The sequence below is a fragment of the Monodon monoceros genome, unplaced genomic scaffold (assembly GCF_005190385.1).
Source record: "Monodon monoceros isolate NGI ecotype Baffin Bay Population unplaced genomic scaffold, NGI_Narwhal_1 Super_Scaffold_5, whole genome shotgun sequence".
In the NCBI taxonomy this organism is placed as follows: Eukaryota; Metazoa; Chordata; class Mammalia; order Artiodactyla; family Monodontidae; genus Monodon; species Monodon monoceros.
In genome coordinates this window covers 58,185,683-58,210,971 of record NW_021703782.1, presented here as the reverse complement: position 1 = coordinate 58,210,971, position 25,289 = coordinate 58,185,683, and the positions used below count along the sequence as shown (strand labels likewise).

General features: G+C 36.0%; 1 protein-coding gene across 3 annotated transcripts in view; it reads left to right on the top strand.

Annotated features, from left to right (window-relative positions):
• JAK2 (Janus kinase 2) overlaps positions 1-25,289 on the top strand; it is a 158,832-nt gene that overhangs the window by 67,849 nt on the left and 65,694 nt on the right. For all 3 annotated transcript variants that reach the window (XM_029201382.1, XM_029201383.1, XM_029201384.1), the window contains exon 4: positions 21,118-21,241. In XM_029201382.1, the coding sequence (XP_029057215.1) occupies positions 21,118-21,241 (124 nt within the window). The remainder of the gene's footprint in view (positions 1-21,117; positions 21,242-25,289) is intronic.

Here is a 25,289-nt window from a genome sequence, read left to right as displayed (position 1 = left end):
GGACATTTAGGTTGCTTCCATGTATTAGCTATTGTAAATAGTGCTGCAATGAACATTGAGGTGCAGGTATCCTTTCAAACCATGTTTTTCTCTGGATATATGCCCAGGAGTGGGATTGCTGGCTCATATGGTAGCTCTATTTTTAGATTTTTAGGGAGCTTCCAAAATGTTCTCCATAGTGGCTGTACCAATTTACATTCCCACTGTTGTTTGCACAACAGTGCAAAAGAGTTCCCTTTTCTCCATACCCTCTCCAGGATTTATGGTTTATAGATTTTTGGATGATGGACGTTCTGACTGGTGTGAGGTGATATCTTGTAGATTTGATTTGTATTTCTCTAATAATTAGCAATGTTGAGCACCTTTTCATGTGCCTCTTGGCCATCAATATGTCTTCTTTGGAGAAATGTCTATTCAGGTTTTCTGTCCATATTTTGATTGGGTTGTTTGCTTTTTTGATATGCATGAGGTGTTTGTAAATATTGGAGACTAATCCTTTGTCAGTCACATGGTTTGTAAATATTTTCTCCCATTCTGTGGGTTGTCTTTTCATTTTGATTATGGTTTGCTTTGCTGTGCAAAAGCTTTGAAGTTTCATTAGGTCCCATTTGTTTATTTTTGTTTTTATTTCCATTTCTGGAGGAGGTGGGTCAAAAAGGATCTTGCTGTGATTTATGTCATAGAGTGTTCTGCCTATGTTTTCCTCTAAGAGTTTGATAGTGTCTGGCCTTACATTTAGGTCTTTAATCCATTTTGAGTTTATTTTTGTGTATGGTGTTAGGGAGTGTTCTAATTTCATTCTTTTACATGTAGCTGTCCAGTTTTCCCAGCACCACTTATTGAAGAGGCTGTCTTTTCTCCATTGTATATTCTTGCCTCCTTTATCAAAGATAAGGTGATATGTGCGTGGGTTTATCTCTGGGCTTTCTTTCCTGCTCCCTTGATCTATATTTCTGTTTTTGTACCAGTACCATACTATCTTGATTACTGTAGCTTTGTAGTAGAGTCTGAAGTCCAGGAGCCTGATTCCTTGAGCTCCGTTTTTCTTTCTCAAGATTGCTTTGGCTATTGGGGGTCTTTTTTGTTTCCATACAAATTGTGAAATTTTTTGTTCTAGTTCTGTGACAAACGCCATTGGTAATTTGATAGGGATTGCATTGAATCTGCAGCTTGCCTTGGGTAGTATAGTCATTTTGATAATATTGATGGGTCCAGTCCAAGAACGTGTTATATCTTTCCATCTGCTTGTATCATCTTCAATTTCTTTCATCAGCATCTTAATAGTTTTTAGAGTACAGGTCCTTTGTCTCCTTAGGTAGGTTTATTGTTAGGGATTTTATTCTTTTTCGTGTGATGGTAGATGGGATTGTTTCTTGAATTTCTCTTCCTGATCTTTCGTTGTTAGTGTATAGAATGCAACAGATTGCTATGTGTTAATTTTGTATCCTGCAACTTTACTGAATTCATTGATGAGCTCTAGTAGTTTTCTGGTAGCATCTTTAGGATTTTCCATGTATAGTATCATGTCATCTGCAAACAGTGACAGTTTTACTTCTTCTTTTCCAACTTGGATTCCTCTTTTTCTTATCTCATTGCTGTGGCTAGGACTTCCAAAACTATGTTGAATAAAAGTGGTGAGAGTGGACATCCTTGTTTTGTTCCTGATCTTAGAGGAAATGCTTTCAGGTTTTCACCATTGAGTATGGTATTATCCGTAGTTTTCTCATATATGGCCTTTATTATGTTGAGGTAGGTTCCCTACATGCCCACTTTCCAGAGAGTTTTTTATCATAAATGGGTATTGAGTCAAAAGCTTTTTCTGTGTCTATTGGGATTATCATATAGTTTTTATTGTTCAATTCTTTGATGTGGTGATTCACACTGATTGATTTGCGGACATTGAAAAATCTCTGCATTCCTTGGATAAATCCCACTTTGGTCATGGTGTATGATGTTTTTAATGTATTGTCGGATTAGAATTGGTAGTATTTTGTTGAGGCTTTTTGCATCTATGTTTATCAGTGATACTGGCGTGTAATTTTCTTTTTCTGTGGTATCTTTGTCTTGTTTTGGTATCATGGTAATGGTGGCCTCATAGAATGAGTTTGAGAGTGTTCCTTCTGCAGTTTTTTGGAATAGTTGCAAAAGGTTAGGTATTAACTCTTCTGTAGATGTTTGATAGAATACGCTTGTGAAGCCATCTAGTCCTGGACTTTATTAGTTGGGAGTTTTTAAATCACATTTTCAATTTCAGTACTTCTGATCCATCTGTTCATATTTTCTATTTCTTCCTGGTTTAATTTTGGGAAATTGTACCTTTTTAAGAATTTGTCCACTTCTTCCAGGTTGTCCATTTTATTGGCGTATAGTTGCATGTAGCAGTCTCTTATGATCCTTTGTATTTCTGTGATGTCCATTGTAACTTCTCCTTTTTCATTTTATTGGTTTGAGCCCTCTCCCCCTTTTTCTTGATGAGTCTGGCTAAAGGTTTATCAACTTTATTTATCTTTTCAAAGAACCAACCTTTAATTTCATTGATCTTTTCTTTTTTCATAGTTTCTATTTCATTTCTTTCTGCTCTGATCTTTATGATTTCTTTCATTCTACTAATTTTGGGTTTTGTTTGTTCTTTTTTCTGTAGTTGCTTTAGGTGTAAGGTTAGGTTTTTCATTTGAGATTTTTTCTTGTTTCCTGAGGTAAGATTGTATTGCTGTAAACTTCCCTCTTAGAACTGCTTTTGCTGTGTCCCGTAGGTTTTGGATTGTCATGCTTTTGTTTCCATTTGTCTAGGTATTTTTTGATTTCCTCTTTGATTTCTTCAGTGATCTGTTGGTTGTTTAGTAGCATATTGTTTAGCTTCCACGTGTTTCCGTTTTTTACAGTTTTTTTGGTCTCATAGTTAATTTCTAATCTCATAGCATTGTGGTCGGAAAAGATGCTTGATATGATTTCAGGGTTCTTAAATTTACTGAGGCTGGCTTTGTGGCACAGCATGTGTTCACTCCTGGAGAATGTTCCATGTGCACTTGAGAAGAATGTGTATTCTGCAGCTTTTGGATGGAATGCTCTATAAAAATTAAATACATCTGGCCTAATGTGTTATTTAAGTCATGTGTTTCCTAATTGATTTTCTGTCTGGATGATCTGTTCATTGATAAAAGTGGAGTGTTCAAGTCCCCCACTGTTATTTTGTTACTGTCGATTTCTCCCTTTATGGCTCTTAGTACTTAACCTCCTTTAATGAGGTGCTCCTGTGTTGGGTACGTATATATTTACAATTGTTATATCCTCTTTTTGGATTGACCCCTTGATCATTATGTAGTGTCCTTCTTTGTCTCTTGTAACAGTCTTTATTTTAATGTCTATTTTGTCTGATATGAGCATTGCTCCTCCAGCTTTCTTTTGATTTCCATGTGCATGGAATACCTTTTTCCATTCCCTCACTTTCAGTCTGTATGTGTTCCTAGATCTGAAGTGGACCTCTTGTAGTCAGCATATATACGAGTCTAGTTTTTGTATCCATTCAGCTAGTCTTTCTCTTCTGTTTGGAGCATTTAATTTGTTTACATTTAAGATAATTATCAATATGTATATTCTTATTGCCATTTTGTTAATTGTTTCGGATTTATTTTTGTAGGTCTTTTTTCTTCCCTTACTCTTTTGTTCTCTTGAGATTTGATGACTAACTTTAGTGTTGTGTTTGGATTCCTTTCTCTTTTTTTTTACGTGTATCTATTGTAGATTTTCAGTTTGCAGTGGTCATGAGGTTTTGATATAGCAGTCTGTATATAAACAAAATTGTTATAAGTTGCTGATCTTTTAATTTCAAATGCATTTCCAGTATCCTGCAGTTGTGCTCTCCTCTTCTCACAACTGCTGGTTTTGATATCATATTTCTGTGTGGATGACTTCCTACCTTTACTGTATGTTTGCCTTTACTGGTGAGCTTTTCCATTCGTAATTTTCTTGTTTCTAGTTGTGGACTTTTCTTTTCAGCTCTGAGACGTTCCTTTAGCGTTTGTTGCAGAGCTGTTCTGGTGGTGCTGAATTGTCTTAGCTTTTGCTTGTCTGTAAAGCTTTTGATTTCTCTGTCGAATCTGAAGGAGATCCTTGCTGGGTAGAGTGTTCTTGGTTGTAGGTTCTTCCCTTTCATCACTTGAAATATATTGTGCCACTCCCTTCTGACCTGCAGAGTTTCTGCTGAGAAATCAGCTGATAACCTTATGGGAGTTTCTTTGTATGTTATTGGTTACTTTTCCCTTGTTGCTTTTAATATTTTTTCTTTGTCTTTAATATTTGTCAGTTTGATTACCGTGTGTCTCGGCGTGTTCCTTCTTGAATTAACCCTGTATGGGACTCTCTGTGCTTCCTTGAGTTGGGTGGCTGCCTACTTTCCCACGTTAGGGAAGTTTTCAGCTATTACTCTTCAAATATTTTCTTAGGTCTTTTCTCTCTCTCTTCTCATTATGGGACCCCTATAATGTGAATGTTGGTGCGTTCAGTGTTATTCCAGAGGTCTCTGAGGCTGTCCTCATTTCTTTCATCCTTTTTACTTTATTCTGTTGTGAGGCAGTGATTTCCACCATTCTGTCTTCCAGCTCACTTATACATTTTTCTGCCTTAGTTATTCTGCTATTGATTCCTTCAGGTGTATTTTTCATTTCAGTTATTGTGTTGTTGATCTGTTTGTTCTTTAGTTCTAGGTCTTTGTTAAACATTTCTTGTATCTTCTTGATCTGTGCTTCCATTCTTTTTCCAAGATCTTGGTTCGTCTTCACTATCATTACTCTGAATTCTTTTTCTGGTGGATTGCCTATGTCCACTTCATTTAGCTGTTCTTCTCGGGTCTTATCTTATTCCTTCATCTGGGACATATTCCCCTGCCATCTCATTTTGTCTAACTTTCTGTGATTGCAGTTTCTTTTTCACAGACTGCAGAATTGTAGTTCTTCTTGCTTCTGCTGTCTTCCCTCCGGTGGATGAGGGTGTGTAAGAGGCTTGTGGGAGGGACTGGTTCCTGCCCATTGGTGGGTGGAACTGGGTCTTGTCCCTCTGGTGGTCAGGGCCATGCTCAGAAAGACTTTAAACCCTGTCTGGTGATGGGTGGGGCTGTGTTCCTGACCTGTTGATTGTTTGGCCTGAGGCATCCCAGCATTGGAGCCTTCAGGCTGTTGGGTGGTGCTAGGTCTTGGGGAGAAAATGGCAGCGTGCAGGAGGGCTCACATGGATGAGTACTCTCCAGAACTACTGCTGCCAGCATCTCTGTCCCCGCAGTGAGCCACAGCCACCCCTTGCTCTGCAGGACACCCTCCAGTACTAGCAGGTAAGTCTGGCCTGGTCTCTTATGAGGTTACTGCTTTTTTCCCTGGCCCCTGGTATGCACGAGACCTTGTGTGCACCCTTTAAGAGTGGAATTTCTGTTTCCCCTAGTCAAACCCCACTGGCCTTCAAAGCCAGATTCTCTGGGGGCTCATCCTCCCATTGCCTGACCCCCAGATTGGGGAGCCTGACATGGGGCCCAGGAGTTTCACTCCTGTGGGAGAACTTCTGTGGTATAATTATTTTCCAGTGTCTGGTTCGTGCACCTGGTGAGTATGGGATTTGCTTTTATTGCGATTGTGCCCCTCCTGTCGTCTTGTTGTGGCTTCTTCTTTGTCTTTGGATGGAGGGTATCTTTTTTGGTAGGATCCAGCGTTTTTTTGTCAATGGTTGTTCAGCAGCTAGTTGTGATTTTAGTGTTTTCGTAAGAAGGGGTGAGTTCATGTCCTTCTTCTCCACCATTTTAAGACTTTCCCGGGAAGATTAATTTGGAAGAGGGTTCATCTTTAGGAAACTTCTTGCATGAATGGCTACCAGCAGAGAAGAGCTTTCTGCTCACCACACTCCTAGTTAGTACTGTAGCCAGGAATTCCAGCTGTAGCTATTTCTTGGAAACCACAGTGAGGCCGAAAGTCAGGGTCCTGAAGGATTGTTTGCTCCTGGAGTTATCCAACAACTAGCTTTGTTGATTGCAGTGTGTCTGGCATTAAGCTTTTGATTGTCTAGGTAGCCACTTGAAAGACATCCATTTCAAATAAACAAATTGTCAGCTCTAGGACTAGATAAAGAGCCAGGCCACCCCACCCATGAAGTTCCTTTTTTTAAAGAGGTCTGACTTAGATAACTTAGATACTGACCATTTGACCTCTTGCTTTTCTCTTCTTGTGCTTCTTGTGTTTTCATTCCTGCTTTATGTTTTAAATTCATCAATAAAAAGAAACCTGTGAAACCCTAGGCACTTCACTCTCAACCCCAGGAAAGACAGAACCCCGGGTTTGCATTCACTAGCTCTCTACGTGTGACCTTGCTGTGTGGCCAGGAATTGTGAATAATAAACGTTGTTTATTTTTCACAGTTCCCTGGTGGTTGTTGCTGAAGTACGTCTTGTAATCATAGTAAGATCCATAAGGGCTAGTCCAGCGACAGTATTGATTCTGGAAGGGGAAATGTCTGTGGGGGTTACCTTAGTTCTGGGTGGGTCTTTAGGTACTTCTGGCCAGTAGCAATGTTATTGCTAGGCTGAGACTGACACAGAACAAGGTACTATGTTTATCTCTCTTTTAAAGTGAGGAAATTGACCAAATGACTTTTATTCTTTAATTTGATCTTAGAATTCCTTTTGGAAGTAGAGTTTTCAGGGCCCTAATCTTTCTTTTTTTTCTTTTTTTTTTTTTTTTTTGCGGTACGCGGGCTTCTCACTGCTGTGGCCTCTCCCATTGCGGAGCACAGGCTCCGGCTGCACAGGCCCAGCGCCCATGGCTCACGGGCCTAGCCGCTTTGCGGCATGTGGGATCTTCCCGGACTGGGGCATGAACCCGTGTCCCCTGCATCAGCAGGCGGACTCTCAACCACTGCGCCGTCAGGGAAGCCCCTGGCCCTAATCTTAAATACTGAAAAGTGTGACCAGTCAAGAGGTGGTTCAGGCATTCATTCAGCCAAGCCAACACCCATGGAGCCGTCTAACCCTGAATCATACCCAGTGGGTGTGAAGTAGTATCTCATGTTTATTTTTTGTAAAAGCTGTATTGATATGTAACTCAATATCATACATTTCAAGTAATACATTTCATATATTTTTGCAAAAGCTTTATTGATATATAATTCAGTATCATACATTCCAAGTCATATATTTCATGTTTTAAATATGTACAATTCAGTAGTTTGTACTATCCTCACAGAGTTGCCCAACCATCACCACAATCAATTTTAGAACTTTTTCTTCTCCCCCAAGAAAACCCTGTGCTTATTGGGTATCACTTCCCAACTCTCCATCCCTCCCCAGTCTTAGGCAACCACTAAACTACTTTCTGTCTTAGTAAATTTGCCTTTCTGTCTCAATAAATTTGGATTATATAATATTTGGCCTTTTGTTACTGGCTTCTTAAACTCATATAATGTTTATAAGTTTCATTCATGTTGTATCATTTATCAGTACTTAATTCTTTCATGGCTGAATAATATTGTGTTGATATACTACATTGTGTTGTGTTGATATACTTCTTGTTTAACCACTGATCAGTTGATGGATATTTGGGCTGTTTCCAACTTTTGGCTATCATGAATAATGCTTCTGCGAACATTTGTATACAAGTTTTTCTGTGGACGTATGACTTCATTTCTGTTGTGTATAAATCTAGGATTGCTGGGTCAAATGGTAATCTTTTTTTTTTTTTTTTTGTGGTACGTGGGCCTCTCACTGCCGTGGCCTCTCCCGTTGCGGAGCACAGGCTCCGGACGCACAGGCTCAGCGGCCATGGCTACTCCGTGGCTTGATAGATCCCCTATCAAGTATATTATTTGGATATGTTTTCTCCCATTTTTGTATTTTGTCTTTTCATTATCTGGATCTGGATGGTGTCCTTTGAATCAAATATTTTTAATTTTAATGAGGCCCAGTTTATCAACTTTAGTTATTGTTGCTTGTGTTTTTATGTCATATCTAAGAATCTATTTACCAAATCTAAGGTCATGACAAATTCCCCTTGCATTTTCTTTTCTAGGAGTTTTACAATTTTTGCTTTGATTCATTTTGAGTTGATTTTTGCAGATGGTATGAGGTAGGGATTCAGAGTTATTCTTTTGCATGGGAATATCCATTTATTACTGACTTATTCCATTTTGTATGGTGTTTATAAAGTTCATCCATGTTGTACCATATATTAGTACATCATTCTTCTATGGCTGAATAATATCAAATACATGGTACAACATGGATGAACCTTACAAAAATTGTGTGAAGTGTAAGATGCTAGTAACAAATAAATGTTTACATGTAGATCACAGCACTCTTTGATGAAGAGACTTTGATTTCCCCACTCAGTAGTCTCAGATCACTTGGCAAAATCTCGTTGGTCCATAGACAAATTGGCTTATCTCTGGATTTTCAGTTCTATTCCATTGGGCTGTATTTCTCTCCTACTGCCAGTACCACACTGTTTGGATCATTATAGCTTTGTAGTAAGTTGGTTTTTTTTTTTTTTTTTTTTGTTGCCCATTTTTGGATTGGGTTGTTTTTTTTTTTTGATATTGAGCTGCATGAGCTGCTTGTATATTTTGGAGGTTAATCCTTTGTCAGTTGCTTCATTTGCAAATATTTTGTCCCATTCTGAGGGTTGTCTTTTTGTCTTCTTTATGGTTTCCTTTGCTGTGCAAAAGCTTTTAAGTTTCATTATGTCCCACTTGTTTATTTTTATTTCCATTTCTCTAGGAGGTGGGTCACAAAGGATCTTGCTGTGATTTATGTCATAGAGTGTTCTGCCTGTGTCTTCCTCTAAGAGTTTTAAAGTGTCTGGCCTTACATTTAGGTCTCTAATTCATTTTGAGTTTATTTTTGTGTATGGTGTTAGGGAGTGTTCTAATTTCATTCTTTTACATGTAGCTGTCCAGTTTTCCCAGCACCACTTATTGAAGAGGCTTTCTTTCTTCCATTGTATATTCTTAGCTCCTTTATCAAAAATAAGGTAACCGTATGTGCGTGGGTTTATCTCTGGGCTTTCTATACTGTTCCATTGATCTATATTTCTGTTTTTGTGCCAGTACTGTACTGTCTTGATTACCATAGCTTTGTAGTGTAGTCTGAAGTCCAGGCGCCTGATTCCTCGAGCTCCGTTTTTCTTTCTCAAGATTGTTTTGACTATTGGGGGTCTTTTTTGTTTCCATACAAATTGTGAAATTTTTTGTTCTAGTTCTGTGACAAATGCCATTGGTAATTTGATAAGGATTGCATTGAATCTGTAGATTGCTTTGGATAGTTTAGCTATTTTCACAATGTTGATTCTTCAAATCCAAGAACACGGTATATCTCTCTGTCTGTTTGTATCATCTTTAATTTCTTTCATCACCATCTTAATACTTTTCAGAGTACAGGTCTTTCATCTCTTTAGGTGTGTTTATTCATAGGTATTTTAATGTTTTTGATGCAGTGGTAGATGGAATTGTTTCTTGAATTTCTCTTTCTGACCTTTTGTTTTTAGTGTATAGAAATGCAACCGATTGCTGTGTGTTGTTTTTTTTTTTTTTTTTTTTTTTGTGGTATGCGGGCCTCTCACTGCTGTGGCCTCTCCCATTGCAGAGCACAGGCTCCGGATGCGCAGGGTCAGCAGCCATGGCTCACGGGCCCAGCCGCTGTGCGGCATGTGGGATCTTCCCGGACCGGGGCACAAACCCGTGCCCCCTGCATCGGCAGGCGGACTCTCAACCACTGCGCCACCAGGGAAGCCCTGTGTGTTAATTTTGTATCCTGCGACTTTACCGAATTCATTCATTAGCTCTAGTAGTTTTCTGGTATCATCTTTAGGATCCTCTATAGTATCATGTCATCTGCAAACAGTGACAGCTTTACTTCTTTTCTGATTTGGATTCCTTTTATATCTTTTTCTTCTCTGATGGCTGTGGCTAAGACTTCCAAAACTATGTTGAATAATAGTGGTGAGAGTGGACATCCTTATCTTCTTCCTGATTTTAGAGGAAATGGATTCAGTTTTTCACCATTGAGAACAATGTTGGCTGTGGATTTGTCATATATGGCCTTTATTATGTTGAGGGAAGTTCCCTCTATGCCTACTGTCTGGAGAGTTTTTATCATAAATGGGTGTTGAATTTTACTGAAAGCTTTTTCTGCATCTATTGAGATTATCATGTGGTTTTTATCCTTCAGTTTTTTAATATGGTGTATCACATTGGTTGATTTGTGTATATTGAAGAATTTAGGATAAACCCCACTTGATCATGGTGTATGATCCTTTTAATGTGTTCTTGGATTCTGTTTGCTAGTATTTTGTTGAGGATTTTTGCATCTATGTTCATCAGTGATATTGGCCTGTAGTTTGCTTTTTTGTGACATCTTTGTCTGGTTTTGGTATCAGGATGATGATGGCCTCATAGAATGAGTTTGAGAGTGTTCCTTCTGCTATATTTTGGAAGAGTTTGAGAAGGATAGGTGTAAGCTCTTCTCTAAATGTTTGATAGAATTCACCCACATGTGAAGCCATCTGGTCCTGAGCTTTTGTTTGTTGGAAGATTTTTAATCACAGTTTCAATTTCAGTGCTTGTGATCGGTCTGTTATATTTTGTATTTTTTCCTGGTTCAGTCTCAGAATGTTGTGCTTTTCTCAGCATTTGTCCATTTGTTCCAAGTTGTTCATTTTATTGGCATATATTTGCTTGTAGTAGTCCCTATGATTCTTTGTATTTCTGCAGTGTCAGTTGTTACTTCTTCTTCATTTCTGATTCTGTTCATTTGAGTCTTCTCCCTTTTTTTCTTGATGAGTCTGGGTAATGGTTTATAAATTTTGTTTATCTTCTCAGAGAACAAGTTTTTAGTTTTATTGATCTTTGCTATTGTTTCGTTCATTTATTTTCCATTTATTTCTGATCTGATCTTTATGATTTCATTCCTTCTGCTAACTTTGGGATTTTTTAGTTCTTTTTCTCTAATTGCTTTAGGTGTAAGGTTAGGTTGTTTATTTGAGATTTTTCTTCTTTCTTGAGGGAGGATTGTATTGCTATAAACTTCCCTCTTAGAACTGCTTTTGCTGCATCCCATAGATTTTGGGTCGTCGTGTTTTCATTGTCATTTGTTTCTAGGTATTTTTTAATTTCCTCTTTGATTTCTTCAGTGATCTCTTGGGTTTTTAGTAGCGTATTGTTTGGCCTCCATGTGTTTGTATTTTGTACAGTTTTTTTCCTGTAGTTAATATCTAGTTTCATAGTGTTGTGGTCAGAAAAGATACTTGATACCATTTCAGTTTTCTTAAATTTACCCAGGCTTGACTTGTGACCCAAGATATGATCTATCCTGGAGAATGTTCCATGAGCACTTGAGAAAAAAGTGTATTCTGTTGTTTCTGGATGGAATGTTGTCCTCTAAATATGAAGTCCATCTTGTTTAATGTGTCATTTAAAGCTTGTGTTTCCTTGTTTACATTTTGGATGATCTGTCCATTGGTGAAAGTGGGGTGTTAAGTCCCCTACTATGAATGTGTTACTGTGCATTTCCCCTTTTATGGCTGTTAGCATGTGCCTTATGTATTGAGGTGCTCCTATGTTGGGTGCATAAATATTTACAATTGTTATATCTTCTTCTTGGATTGACCCCTTGATCATTCTGTAGTGTCCTTCTTTGTCTCTTCTAATAGACTTTATTTTAAAGTCTATTTTGTCTGATATGAGAATTGCTACTCCAGCTTTCTTTTGATTTCCATTTGCATGGAATGTCTTTTTCCATCCCCTCACTTTCTATCTGTATGTGTCCCTACGTCTGAAGTGGGTCTCCTGTAGACAGCATCTATACAGGTCTTGGTTTTGTATCCATTCAGCCAGTCTATCTTTTAGATGGAGCATTTAATCCATTTATATTTAAGGTAATTATCGATATGTATGTTCCTATTACCATTTTCTTAATTGTTTTGGTTTTGTTATTGTAGGTCTTTTCCTTCTCTTGTGTTTCCTGCCTAGAGAAGTTCCTTTAGCATTTGTTGTAAAGCTGGTTTGGTGGTGCTGGATTCTCTTAGCTTTTGCCTGTTTGTAAAGGTTTTTATTTCTCCGTCAAATCTGAATGAGATTCTTGCTGGTTAGAGTAATCTTGGTTGTAGGTTTTTCCCTTTCATCACTTTAAATATGTTCTGCCATTCCCTTTAGGTTTGCAGGGTTTCTGCTGAAAGATCAGCTGTTAACCTTAGTGAGATTCCCTTGTATGTTATTTGTTGTTTTTCCCTTACTGCTTTTAATATTTTTTCTTTGTATTTTATTTTTCATAGTTTGATTAATATGTCTCTTGGCATGTTTCTCCTTGGATTTATCCTGTATGGGTCTCTCTCTGCTTCCTGGACTTGATTAACTATTTCCTTTCCCATATTAGGGAAGTTTTCAACTATAATCTCTTCAAATATTTTCTCAGTCCCTTTCTTTTTCTCTTCTTCTTCTGGGACCCCTATAAGTCAAATGTTGGTGTGTTTAATGTCATCCCAGAAGTCTCTGAGACTGTGCTCAATTATTTTCATTCTTTTTTCTTTATTCTGCTCTGCATTAGTTATTTCCTCTATTTTGTCTTCCAGGTTACTTATCCATTCTTCTGCCTCAGTTATTCTGCTGTTGATTCCTTCTAGAGAATTTTTAATTTCATTTATTGTGCTGTTCATCATTCTCTGTTTTCTCTTTAGTTTTTCTAGGTCCTTGTTAAACGTTTCTTGTATTTTCTCCATTCTATTTCCAAGATTTTGGATCATCTTTACTATCATTTCTCTGAATTCTTTTTGAGGTAGAGTGCTTATTACCTCATTTGTTTGGTCTGGTGGGTTTTTACCTTTCTGCTTCATCTGCTGCGTACTTCTGTCTTCTCATTTTGCTTAACTTACTGTGTTTGGGGTCTCCTTTTCGCAGGCTGCATGTTCATAGTTCTCGTTGTCTGCCCCCAGTGGGTAAGGTTTGTTCAGTGGCTTGTGTAGGCTTCCTGGTGACGGGACTGGTACCTGTGTTCTGGTGGGTGGGGCTGGATCTAGTCTTTCTGGTGGGCAGAGGTGTGTCTGGTGGTGTGTTTTGGCGTGTCTGTGAACTTATTATGATTTTAGGCAGCCTCTCTGCTAATGGGTGGGGTTGTGTTCCTGTCTTGCTAGTTGTTTGGCATGGGGCATCGAGCACTGGAGCTTGCTGGTTGTTGGGTGGAGCTGGATCTTAGCATTGGGACAGAGATCTCTGGGAGAGCTCTTGCCAATTGATATTACTTGAGGCTGGGATGTCTCTGGTGGTCCTATGTCCTGAACTCAGCTCTTCCACCGCAGAGGCTCAGGCTTGACACCAGGCTGGGGCACCAAGATCATTTTGGGAACTCTGAGGTCTTCTGCCAACCTTCAGTAGGTGTTCTGTAGGAGTTGTTCCACATGTAGGTGTATGTTTGATGTACTTGTGGGGAGGAAGGTGATCTCACGTCTTACTCCTCCACCATCTTGAAGGTCCCCCCGATTCTTTTTTAATATAGGTGTTTACAGCTATAATTTCTCCTCTATCCTCTGGTTTTGCTGCATCCCAGAAGTTTTGATATGTTGTGTTTTTGTTTTCAGTTGTCTCAGTGCTTTTTTCAATTTCTTTGATCCATGGTTTCTTCAGGGTGTGTTACTTAATTTCCACATATTTGTGAATTTTCCAGTTTTCCTTCTGTTATGATTTCTACTTTCATTCCATTGTTATCAGAGAAGATATTTTGGATGATTTAATTCTTTTTAAATGTGTTGAGATTTTTTTTGTGACTTAACATATGGCCTACCCTGGGAAATATTCCATGTACATTTGAGAAAAAAATGTATGTTTTGCTATTTTGTGGTCGTGTTCTGAATATGTCTGTTACATCTAGTTGATTTATAGTAATATAAATCCTCTATTTCTGTATAGTTTTTCTGTCCTTTATTAGGAATGGGGTATTGAACTCTCCAACTGTTATTGTTGAACTGTCTGTTTCTCCTTTCAGTTTTCAATTTTTAGTCCATATATTTTGGGGCTCATTTGTTAGATATGTATATGTTTATAATTGCTGTATCTTCTTGAAGGATTGAGAATTTCATCTATACATAATGCTCTTCTTTTTCTTTTTTAACAGTTCTTGACTTAAAATCTATTTTGCCTGATATTAGTATAGCCATCCCAGCATTCTTTTGCCTGCTCTTTGCATGGGTTATCTTTTTCTGTGCTTTCCCTTTCAACTTAAAATGTCTTTAGATTTAAAATGAGTCTCTGGTGGACAGCATATAGTTGGGTCATTTTCTATTTTTTAACCCATTCTACCAATCTCTGCCTTTAATTGGATAGTTTTATTCATTTATGTTTGTAGTAATTCCTGGTAATGAAGGCTACTTTCTGCTATTTTGCTCTGTCTTTTATATGTCTCAGATGTTTTTTACTCCTTGGTTCCTCCATTATTACTTTCCTTTGTGTTTAATTTTTTTATTAGAACATTTTGATTCCTTTCTCATTTTCCTTTCTGTGTATTTTTTAGTTATTTTTTTAGGGGTCACCCTAAGTATTTTAATTAATCTCTTGAAGTATGATAATCTATTTTTAATTAATACCACCTTAGCTTCAATACTATGCAAAGACTGCTTACATACACCTCTGTCCCACCTCCTTTTTGTTGTTGTTTTACAAATTACATCCTTATATATTACATGCCCGTTAACATAGTTTTGTAATTTTGTAATTTATGTAATTTGTAATTTATGCATTTTTATTGTAATTTATTGTAATTTATGCATTTTATTGTAATTTATGCATTATTTTATATTGTAATTTATGCATTTTTATATTAGAGCATTAAGGGTTAAAAGAGGAATTACCACTTAAAAAATACAGTAATATTGGCTTCTGTATTTACATATAGATATCTTCATAACAGTTTTAAAATTTTTTCTCATGACTTTGAGTTACTGTCTGATATGTTATCATTTCCACCTGAAGAATACTTTTTAGCATTTCTTGTGGGGCAGGTCTATTAGCAGTGAACTCCCTCAGCTTTTGTTTATCTGAGAATGTCTTCATTTCTGCTTCATCTTTAAAGGATTATTTTGCCAGATGTAAAAGTCTTGTTTGACATTTTTCTCTTTGAGCCCTTTAATTATATCATCCAGTTTCCTCATGACCTCAGTGGTTGCTGATGAGCAATTGGCTGTGAGTCTTACTGAGACTGCCTAATTGAGGATTCCTTGTATGTAATGAATCATTTGTCTCTTGCTGTTTTCCAGATTCTCTTTATCTTTGGCTTTCGGTGGTTTGATTTTAATGTGTCTCAGTGTGCATCACGTTGCATTTATCATCTTGGAACTCACTGAGCTTCTTAGATTTATGGGATTTGTGGTTCTCATCAAATTTGGGGAGTTTGGAGCCATTATTTCTTCAGATATTCTTTCTGTCCGTTTCTCTACTTTCTCTCCCTCTGGAACTCCCATAATGTATATGTTGATACACTTGAAGGTATACAGGTGTGTTAGTTTTCTCCATTTTTTTTCCTTTCTATTTTCTTTTTCCCCCCTGCTCTTCCGAGTAGGTAGTTTCAATTGACTTGAATCAGAATCAGTTAGCTGATTCTTCTGTTTAAACATGCTTTTGAACCCCTCTAGTGAATTTTCAGTTTCAGTTATTGTAGTTTTTTGCTCCAGATTTTCTCTTTTTATACTGTTCATGTCTTAGTTGATTACATCCTTCTCCTGGTTTCCTTCAGTTCTTTGTCCATGGTTTCCTTTAGCATTTTTGAGCACGTTGAAGGCAGCAAATTAAAGTCATTTTCTAGTAAAACCTACATCTCTGTTCCTCAAGGTAGTTTCTCTTAATTTCTTCTGTGTATGGGAATTCTTTCCTCTTTCTTTGCTTGCTTCATAATTTTTGATTGAATATTCAACAAGTTGGATCTTTCAAATCTATAATGTAGTAACTGGAAATTTAAGTCTTCTCTCTTCTGTGTTTTTTGTTGCTTGCTTTAGGTGGCAGTTGTTTGTTTACTGACTTTTCGAAACTATATTTATAAAGTCTGTATTCTTTGTCATGTGTAATTCTGAAGTCTCTGTTCCTTTAGCTTGTGGTCAGGTTTTATTATCAGAGATTTCTTTGAATTCCAAGAACCAAAAGAAAAGAAATGAGGACCAAAAACTCTCCCAGTCTTTGCAGATTGGCTCTCTGTTTGATCATTTCTTCAGTGTTTATTCAGTCTGTGTACAACTTTGCCTTAGCCTTTTCTTTCTGCTTGTGCTGAGACTGAAGATCAGCCTGAGGTGAAAGCTTTAAGGGTCTTCTCTTAACTGTCCTTCCTCGGGCATCAATATGGCTTTCCTCTTCTCCAGTATATAAAGGTGGTTTTCAATGCTTTAATTCCCCAAAGAAACTTTCTCCCCATCATTTTCTCTTTAGCTTTCAGCATGTCTGTTTTGGGCCTCAACTTTAGAACTTTTGCCCCAGGTGGCAGCACATTGGTCATTTGCCTTACAACATTTTGGAGGAATTACCTCTATGAAGCTGCTTTTCTGCTCTGAGAAAGTTCCAAATTTGGTGAAACATAGGTATGTTCTTGTAACAATTCTTCTGTCAGTTTCCAGTCAGGTCAAAAGAGACAAAAATCAGTTCCTTGAGATTAAGGTTGGCTCTCTTCACTCCAGAGCCATGAACCAGAGTTTCACATTGGGAATACCAGCTGCCATCTCTAAGCCCTTCATGAGCAGAGAGGAACGTAGAAATGCTGCCAATTTTTCCTACCATTTTAAAATTGTCTTTTTCCTGACTCAACAATTGCTTGGTTGTTGCATATCTTTGACTGTTTTCCAGAGTTCTCATGAAGTTGATTCTGACAGTTTTTACTCAGTTTTTCTTGTTGCTGTATAGGGATATTCCATTTTCACTGATGTCACTCTTCCTTTACTTCTGTAATCATGGTTTATTCTAGTTCTTTGATCATATTTATAATGACTGCTTTGAAGATTTTGTTAAATCTCACATCTGGGTCTTCTCACAGGCAGTGTTTGTTGCCTTCCTTTTTTCTTGCCCAAGGATTACACTTTCCTGTTTCTTTGCATATCTCATAATCTTTTTGTTAAAAACTGGACATTTTAGGTAATATAGGAGATCTGGATTCTGATTCTTTTTGGGGATTTTAAAATTATCCATCTGTTACTGATTTTTTTGTTTGTTTAATTTTCTATGGTCATAGTGTATACTCTGTATAATTTCAATCCTTTGAAATTTTTTGAGACTTTCATTGTTACTTAGGTTATCAACTGTCTTGTTTAATATTTCACATGCATTTAAAAATGGTGTGTATTCTGCACTTGCTAGGTGTAGTGTTCTCTAAATTTGAATTGGTTAGTTTTTAAATTTTATGTCCTTTTATTTTTATTTTTTTGTCTTTTCTCAGTTTCTGAGAGATTTTGAATGTGTTTCTCCTTCTGGTTCTATGTTTTTTTGCTTCATGTATTTTGTAGCCATGTTATTAGTTGTACACACATTTAATATTATTATGTCTTCCTGTTGAACTGACCCTCTTATCACTGTGAAGTGTTCCTTTTTATCACAACTAATGCTTCTTCCTAAAGTTTATTTCATCTGATGCTAATGTTGACTCATCACGTTTGTTTTGGTTTGTGTTTGCGTCGTATATCATTTTCTTACTTTTTAGCTTCAGCCTATCTGTGTCTCACATTTAATGTATCTCTTGTAAATAACACAAAGGTTTTTTTTATAATCCAGACTGATAGAGTATGCATTTTAATTGGCTCATTTACATTTATGTAATATAATCAGTAACTACTGATGTATTTGTGTTTAAATTTATTATCTTGTTTGTTTTCTGTTTATCTGCCTTCATTTTGTTTTCCTTTTCTACGTTTTTTAGGTTGATCAAGTATATTTCGTTTCTTTACTTCATCTCTTCTATTGGATTTTTTGTACTAGTTTTGGTATTTTTCTGTTGGTGGCTACCCTAGATATTATAATGTACATTTTTGGCTTATTACAGTCTTAAATTAGTATGTTATTTTTCAAACAGTTCAAGAACTTTATAACAGTTTAACTCCTTCTTTTCACATTTGGTGCTATTGATATAGTATATTTTACTTTTGTATACATCATAAACACACAGGGCACTTATATTATTATTGCTTTAAATAGTCATTGTTCTTTTATCTTTACCCTTTCCCATGTTCTTCATTTTTCCTACAGTTCCATGCTTTCATCTGTCATTATTTTCCTTCAGTTTAAAGAACTCCTTTTAATATTTCTGGTATTGCAGATCTGCTGGTGACAAATTCCTTCAGCTCTTGTTTATCTTTACTCCTCTTGAACCTCTTGATAAATTTTTTACCTCTGTTAAAGGAAACCAGAGCCAAACGAAAGTTAAAGTGGTAAAGATGGACTTTATTTAAACAACTATTGTAGTAGGGGAAGCTACTCCAGTAGAGGAGTGGGCTTAATTCTAGATACAGTCTGAACAAGTGGGAATTTATAGCCAAGGAGCAAGTAGGGTGGGGGCATTGGTGAATGGAACATTACTAGAGGAGACATCAAAGTCTGGGAATATTTTTGGCTGAACCAACCTAACAGAGGATTCTTGCTGAGCAGGCCAAGGTGATCATCTACCACCTGGGGGATGGTAGGGGTGAAGAATTTGATCAGATATCAAAGGTGGCGAATTCTTGCTAAAAGGACTTAAGCAGGATTCCTGCTTAAACTGGATTCTACAAGGAAATACATGGTTGGGGCTTGTTAGGGAGAGGGTTCAGAGGAGCCTGACTAAAATTTGGTCAAGCGAAGAATCTTTGTCACCGCTCTGTACTTTTGTGTTTTCTTGTTGTCTTTACTGTCATTGCACTTAATTCCTTGAATTGTAATTCTCTAATGGCTTCTCTGTGTCATCTACTACACTGTGAGATCCTTAGAGTTAGGCACTATTTTCATTTTGGTATTTTCCATACCTATCTTGTGCATATTATAGAATAGGGACTCTGTTAATATTAGTGGAATGATGACTAGTCTTGGTCTAGAATGATACAGAATTGAATCACAATTCTGGTAATGGCTTGAAAAAGAAGAAACATTTGAACTAATTAATACTATTTTATTAATAAATAAAAATAAGAATAATTTGGACTTGGTGTGTAGGGAAAGAAAGGGAGTTAAAAATGACTTTGAGGTTTCTTTGAGGTCCAATCTATTCAATATAATGTATATCTCAAACACAGTATCACTGCCTTTTCTTCCTTCCTAAGACAGTCCAATTAACATGAACTAGTAAGAAAAACATGAAATAAGTATTAATATATAATTGCCATTTTGGAATAAGGTAGTGTGACTAAACATGACTATAAGCACTGTCTTCTGCTTTTTTTTTTTTTTTTTTTGTGGTACGCGGGCCTCTCACTGCCGTGGCCTCTCCCGTTGCGGAGCACAGGCTCCGGACGTGCAAGGCTCAGCGGCCATGGCTCACGGGCCTAGCCGCTCCGCAGCATGTGGGATCTTCCTGGACCGGGGCACGAACCCGTGTCCCCTGCATCGGCAGGCGGGCTCTCAACCACTGCACCACCAGGGAAGCCCATTGAATCCATTTTTTAAAGTAATGTAGATTTTCAGAAATTGTCCAGTTGTCTACATTTTCAAATTTACTGCCAAAATTTATTCTAACACTTTTTGTCTTTATAACATATACTTGTAATTATACTTTAAAAAATTCTTAATGTTTATCTATGCCTCCTTTTTTTTTTTTTTTTTCTTGATCAGGCTGGACAAAGGCTTATTTATTTTGTTAGTAATTACAAATAATCAGATTTTATTTTGTTGGTTCTCTTTATTGAATCTTTATTCTCTGTTAACTTCTACTCTATCATGTCCTTCTTTCACCTGTCTTTGGGATTAGTCTGTTGTTTTCTAAGGTATTGAGTTAGATAATTTAGGTCATTATCTGTGATTTTCTAATATAAGCAGGTTAAAGCTACAATTTTCCCTCTTGAATATCACTTTAGTTATATTCCATCATTTAATACATGGTATTGGTCATCATTCATTATAAGTGCTTTTTAATTTCTGTTATAATTTCTCCTATGACCTGTGTGATATTTAGAAGTATTTGTAAATTCAAAAATGATGCAAGGATACAGTTTCAAAGATGTTGCTGAATAATGTTTTTATATATAACTAGTTGAAATTGTTACATATTTATGAGTAGACAGTTACGTTAATAACTTAAATAAAAAATTTAAATCATCATTGTCAGTGTATCAGGTTGGTGTCATTTTGCCTACAGTGGAAAAGAATGAAAACATCAGTAGAGTAAACATACTTTCTGTGAGGCTTATGTTTACAAATATATAGGATTAAAAAATTTTTCCTTAGTATTCATTTCTGATTTAATTGAAGCGTGATTAGAAAACATGGTATGTATGATCATTCTCTGGTATTTTTGGAGACTTGTTTTTAGTCTCCATATGATTGGTATTTATTTGGGTGAATGTACGTGTGAATGTTCTGTATGTGCTTGGAAATAATATGCGTTATTTAATTGTGTGACTTAGGTGTTCTGTATGTTTTTTTAAAAGTCCGCTGTCCTTCAGCCTTTTGTTAATGTACCTCCTAAAATATCTTTGAAAACAATTCTTGCATTTTAAGTTGATGTTTAAAGTATTTCATTGTAAGTTTAAATAGTGCAGAGGATATAATGACTGGTATATTGTGTAAAACTTGACATTTAAAAATAAAACTGTTTCACTGTTCTCTTTAAAGCATCTGATGACTCCTAAATATTTTAGTTATTTGGTACCCTCATGATTATTTAAAACACACGTAACTTTGTATCAACCTTACTGTACAGGACAACTAAAAAACTAGATAAAATATATTTTATAATGTGCTTGAAAGAATCGTAGCAATCAAATTTTAAAATATAGGGGAAAATATATTTAATTAAGAATTCAGTTGTAAGTCGTGTTGAACGAGAAGATTTTGACTGCTACTGCATTTTGTGCTGATTTTAAGTGTTGTTACTTCAGCCCCATTGCAGATTATAGATGTTATGTAAATGTACTTCACTATCTAATAATTTTTTTTCTGCTTCTTTCCTAGGAGTCACACCTGTGTATCATAGTATGTTTGCTTTAATGAATGAAACAGAAAGGATCTGGTATCCACCCAACCACGTCTTCCATATAGATGAATCAACCAGGCACAATGTACTCTACAGAGTCAGGTACTTTCTCCAGTAAAGTGACTAATTAACTTAATAGTAAAAGGGCAAAGTGGGAGAAATTATCAACCATATTTTTAAATTGCAAGGTCTTTAATATCAGAGACCAGAACCAATTAGCATCTAATCTTCTTCAATTAAGACTCTCTTTCCCCACTAGAGAAAGTGTTCATACATGTTCTTCAACTAGAATGCTCTGAGAATAAAGCTGTCCTGGTGAGATGCTACTTTACCACTTAAGATTATAGTTAAATTTTGAACAGGGCAAGAATGGCCTTTACTAGCAAAATCCTAAATGTTTGGAATATTGATAGTTTCCCAGGAAATTTGATGTTTTGTTCAATAATATGTAATCTCACATTTTTTCTTTTTAATAACTTTTTTTTTAAGTTGAAGTGAAGGAAAGGTAAGATTTTGCCAGTGATTATTTACAACCTCAAATTATAAGTTACTTTATTGGATAATCTTTGGTAATATGTAGTACCAATTTAGAGAAATCCAGAGGTACTTTTCCATTCAAAAGGATGAAACAAATAAGTTTGCTCTGGCTCTTACTTATGAAATAGATCCATTCCATACAGAGTCAGTGTTGCATAGTAAAAAAGAAAATGGACTCATTCATGTTTTTAAAAAGAAAAAAGGAGACCGTAATAAACTAAGACTTAAGAGAGGCATCCTTACCACGACAAAGGATATCTGCAAAAAACATGTGGCAAATAATATTCTTAAATGGTAAAATGTTAGAAGCATTCTCTTTAAAATCAGGAACAAGATGTATAGAAAACAAAGATAGCCGTGATCACTGCTTGTATGTAGGATTTTGGTGGAGCTCCTAACCAGTATAGTAAGACAGGAAAAATAAATAAAATATTTCATAATTGAGAACAAAAAAGCAAAAAGTCATTATTTGGGGATGATATGATTGTTAACATAGAAAATATGAACAAATCTACAGGCATCAATAATAATCATTCAGCAGAAGGCTAGATTTATGTGATCAGTATGTTAAAAAATTAACTATTTCCATACACCAAAAACAAACAGAAAGAGGTCACTTAAAATAATGACTAATAACAACAAAAAACATAAGGGACCTAGGATTAAATCTATTCAAAGTTATGTAAGAGTTATGCAGATTTTAAGACTTTTCAATTTGTGTTATTTAAAGAAGCAGGTAATATGCATATGTTTCACAAAATATCAGTATCTTATTAAGAATATTTTCTTTATCACTTTCTATAATTACTGTACTTTCTGCAATCAGCAAGTAGTATATCTTTTTATTTTAAAATGTTTGTAGAGCAGTGGTCTGCAGTCTTTTTCTATAAGAAGCCAGTTAGTAAATATTTTAGGCATTGCAGGCCATACTGTCTCTGTTGTAGTTATTCAACTCTATTATTATAGTGTGAAAGCAACCATAGACAGTAAGTAAATGAATGGCCGTGACTGTGTTCCAGTAAAACTTTATAAAAATTGGTAGTGGACCAGATTGGGCCTGTGAGCCATAGTTTGCTGACCTCTTCTTAAAAATTAAAAAATATGTCCCTTATCAAATTCATGACTTTCTTGTATTTTTAAAGTAAGGGGGCACATATCCATTGCTACCTATAATCAAAAGTTCCAAGGATAGTCTAACCAGAAACTACCCAAAAGGAGATTTTATATAATTAAAAAAAAAATTCCACCTGCCTTTTATTCAGAGGCTATTCTTCATTTCCTTTATTACATATTTATGGGTTATTTCAAAATCAACATAAAAGAGCAACAATTATAAAACTGTGTTGGAGGGCTTATAATGTATAAAGATGTAACTTTTATGACAAATATAGAATAAAGGGAATGGAACAGAGTTTCTGTATTTTATTGAAATTAAGTTGATATGAATAAGAACTAGATTGTTTAAGTTAAAGTGTCTGTTGTAATCCTCTGGGAGACTCCTATGAAAATAACTCAAAAATATATAGTAAAAGGTAAAACAAGAGACTTAGTGTATGTAATACACTAGAAAATATCTATAGCAATAATGGAGGAATATATGAACAAAAAATCGACAAAAAGCCTAATAGAAGCAAAATGACAGACATAATAAATACTTTATTAACAGTAATTGCCTTAAATGTAAACGAATTAAACACTCAGGTCAAAAGGCAGAGATTGGAGGACTGAATTAAAAAAAACATAAATTACATGCTGTCTATAAGAGGCACACTTTGCATTCAAAAACACAAATAACTTGAAAGTAAAGGATTGAAAAAGATAAAACAGGCATTCAGTAACTGACAGAGAGCTGGAGTAGCTGTATTAATTCAGACAAAATTGTCTTTAAGATATATATTGTTGCTAGAGACAGAGGAGGGACATTTTATAATTATCAAGGAGTTAATCTGTTAGGAAACATAATAACATTTGTTTAAAATTGTTATAAGTTGGATCCAACTACAGAGCTCCAAAATAAATGAAGCAGCAATGAAAGAATTAAAGGGAAAACTAGACAATTCAACAATAATAGTTGGAGACTTCAATACGTCACTTTCAGTAAGGGACAGAATAACTAGACAGAAGATCAGCAAGGAAATAGAAGACTTGACCAACACTGTAAACCAGCTAGACATACATACATAGAACACTGCACCCAACCACAGCACAATACACATTCTTTTCAAGTGCATATGGAATATTCTCCAGGATAGATCATATGTTAGTCCACAAAATGAATCTCAATAAATTTACAAAGATTGAAGTCATACAAAGTATGTTCTCTGACCACAGTGGAATTAAATTAGGGATCATTAACAGAAGGAGATCTGGAAAATTCACAAATACATGGTAATTAACAACACATTTCTAAATAACTGAGGGGTCAGAGAAGAAATCACAAAGGAAAATGGAAAATACTTTGATATGACTGAAAATGAAAACAGATCATATCAAAACTTATGGTATGCAGCTAAAACAATGCTTAAAGGAAATTCATAGCTATAAGTGCCTATATTAAAAAAGAAAAAAGTTCTCAAAGCTATTAACATTCCACTTTAACAAAGTAGAAAAAGAAGAGTAAATTAAATTCAAATCAAGTTGAAGGAAGGAAATAATAAAGATCAGAGTAGAAATAAATGAAATAGAGAATAGGAGGACAACAGAGAAAATCAAGAAACCAAAAGCTGGTTCTTTGAAAAGATCAACAATATCAGTAAACCTTTGGCTAGACTGACCAAGATAAAAAGAGAGAAGCTTAAATTATTAAAATCAGGAATAAAAGAGGTAACGTTACTGTGACCTTACAGAAATAAAAAGGATTATAAGGAACAACTGTATGCCAACAAACTACATAACCAAATGAAATGGACAAATGTTTAGAAAGACACAAACTGTAGAACTGACAAAGCAAGAAGTAGAATGTCTGAATAGACCTTAGCAAGTAAAGAAACGGAATTCAATTAGTAATTTAAAAAAACTTTCCTGGGCTTCCCTGGTGGCGCCGTGGTTGAGAGTCCACCTGCCGATGCAGGGGACACGGGTTCGTGCCCTGGTCTGGGAGGATCCCACATGCCGTGGAGCGGCTGGGCCCGTGAGCCATGCCTGCTGAGCCTGCGAGTCCGGAGCCTGTGCTCTGCAACGGGAGAGGCCACAACAGAGAGGGGCCCGCGTACCTCAAAAAAAACAAACAAAAACTTTTCCACAAAGGAAAGCCCAGGCCCAAGTGGCTTTACTGGTAATTCTATTAAACTTTTAAGGAAGAGTTGATACTAGTTATTCACAAAAAGTGAAAAGGAGGGATCACTTCCTGATTCATTCTGTGAGTTCACCATTACCCTGATACCAAATCCAGACAGACATCTAAAAGAAAAGAAAGCTACAGACAAATATCCCTTATAAACATAGTTGTAAAAATCATCAAGAAAATACTAGCAAACAAAATTCAGCAATATATAAAAAGGATTAAATATTGACCAGGTGGACTTTACTCCAGGAAATACAAGGTTGCTTTAACATATGAAAATCAATCAATCAATATAATGTACCATATTAGTAGAATAAAGAATCAAATCTT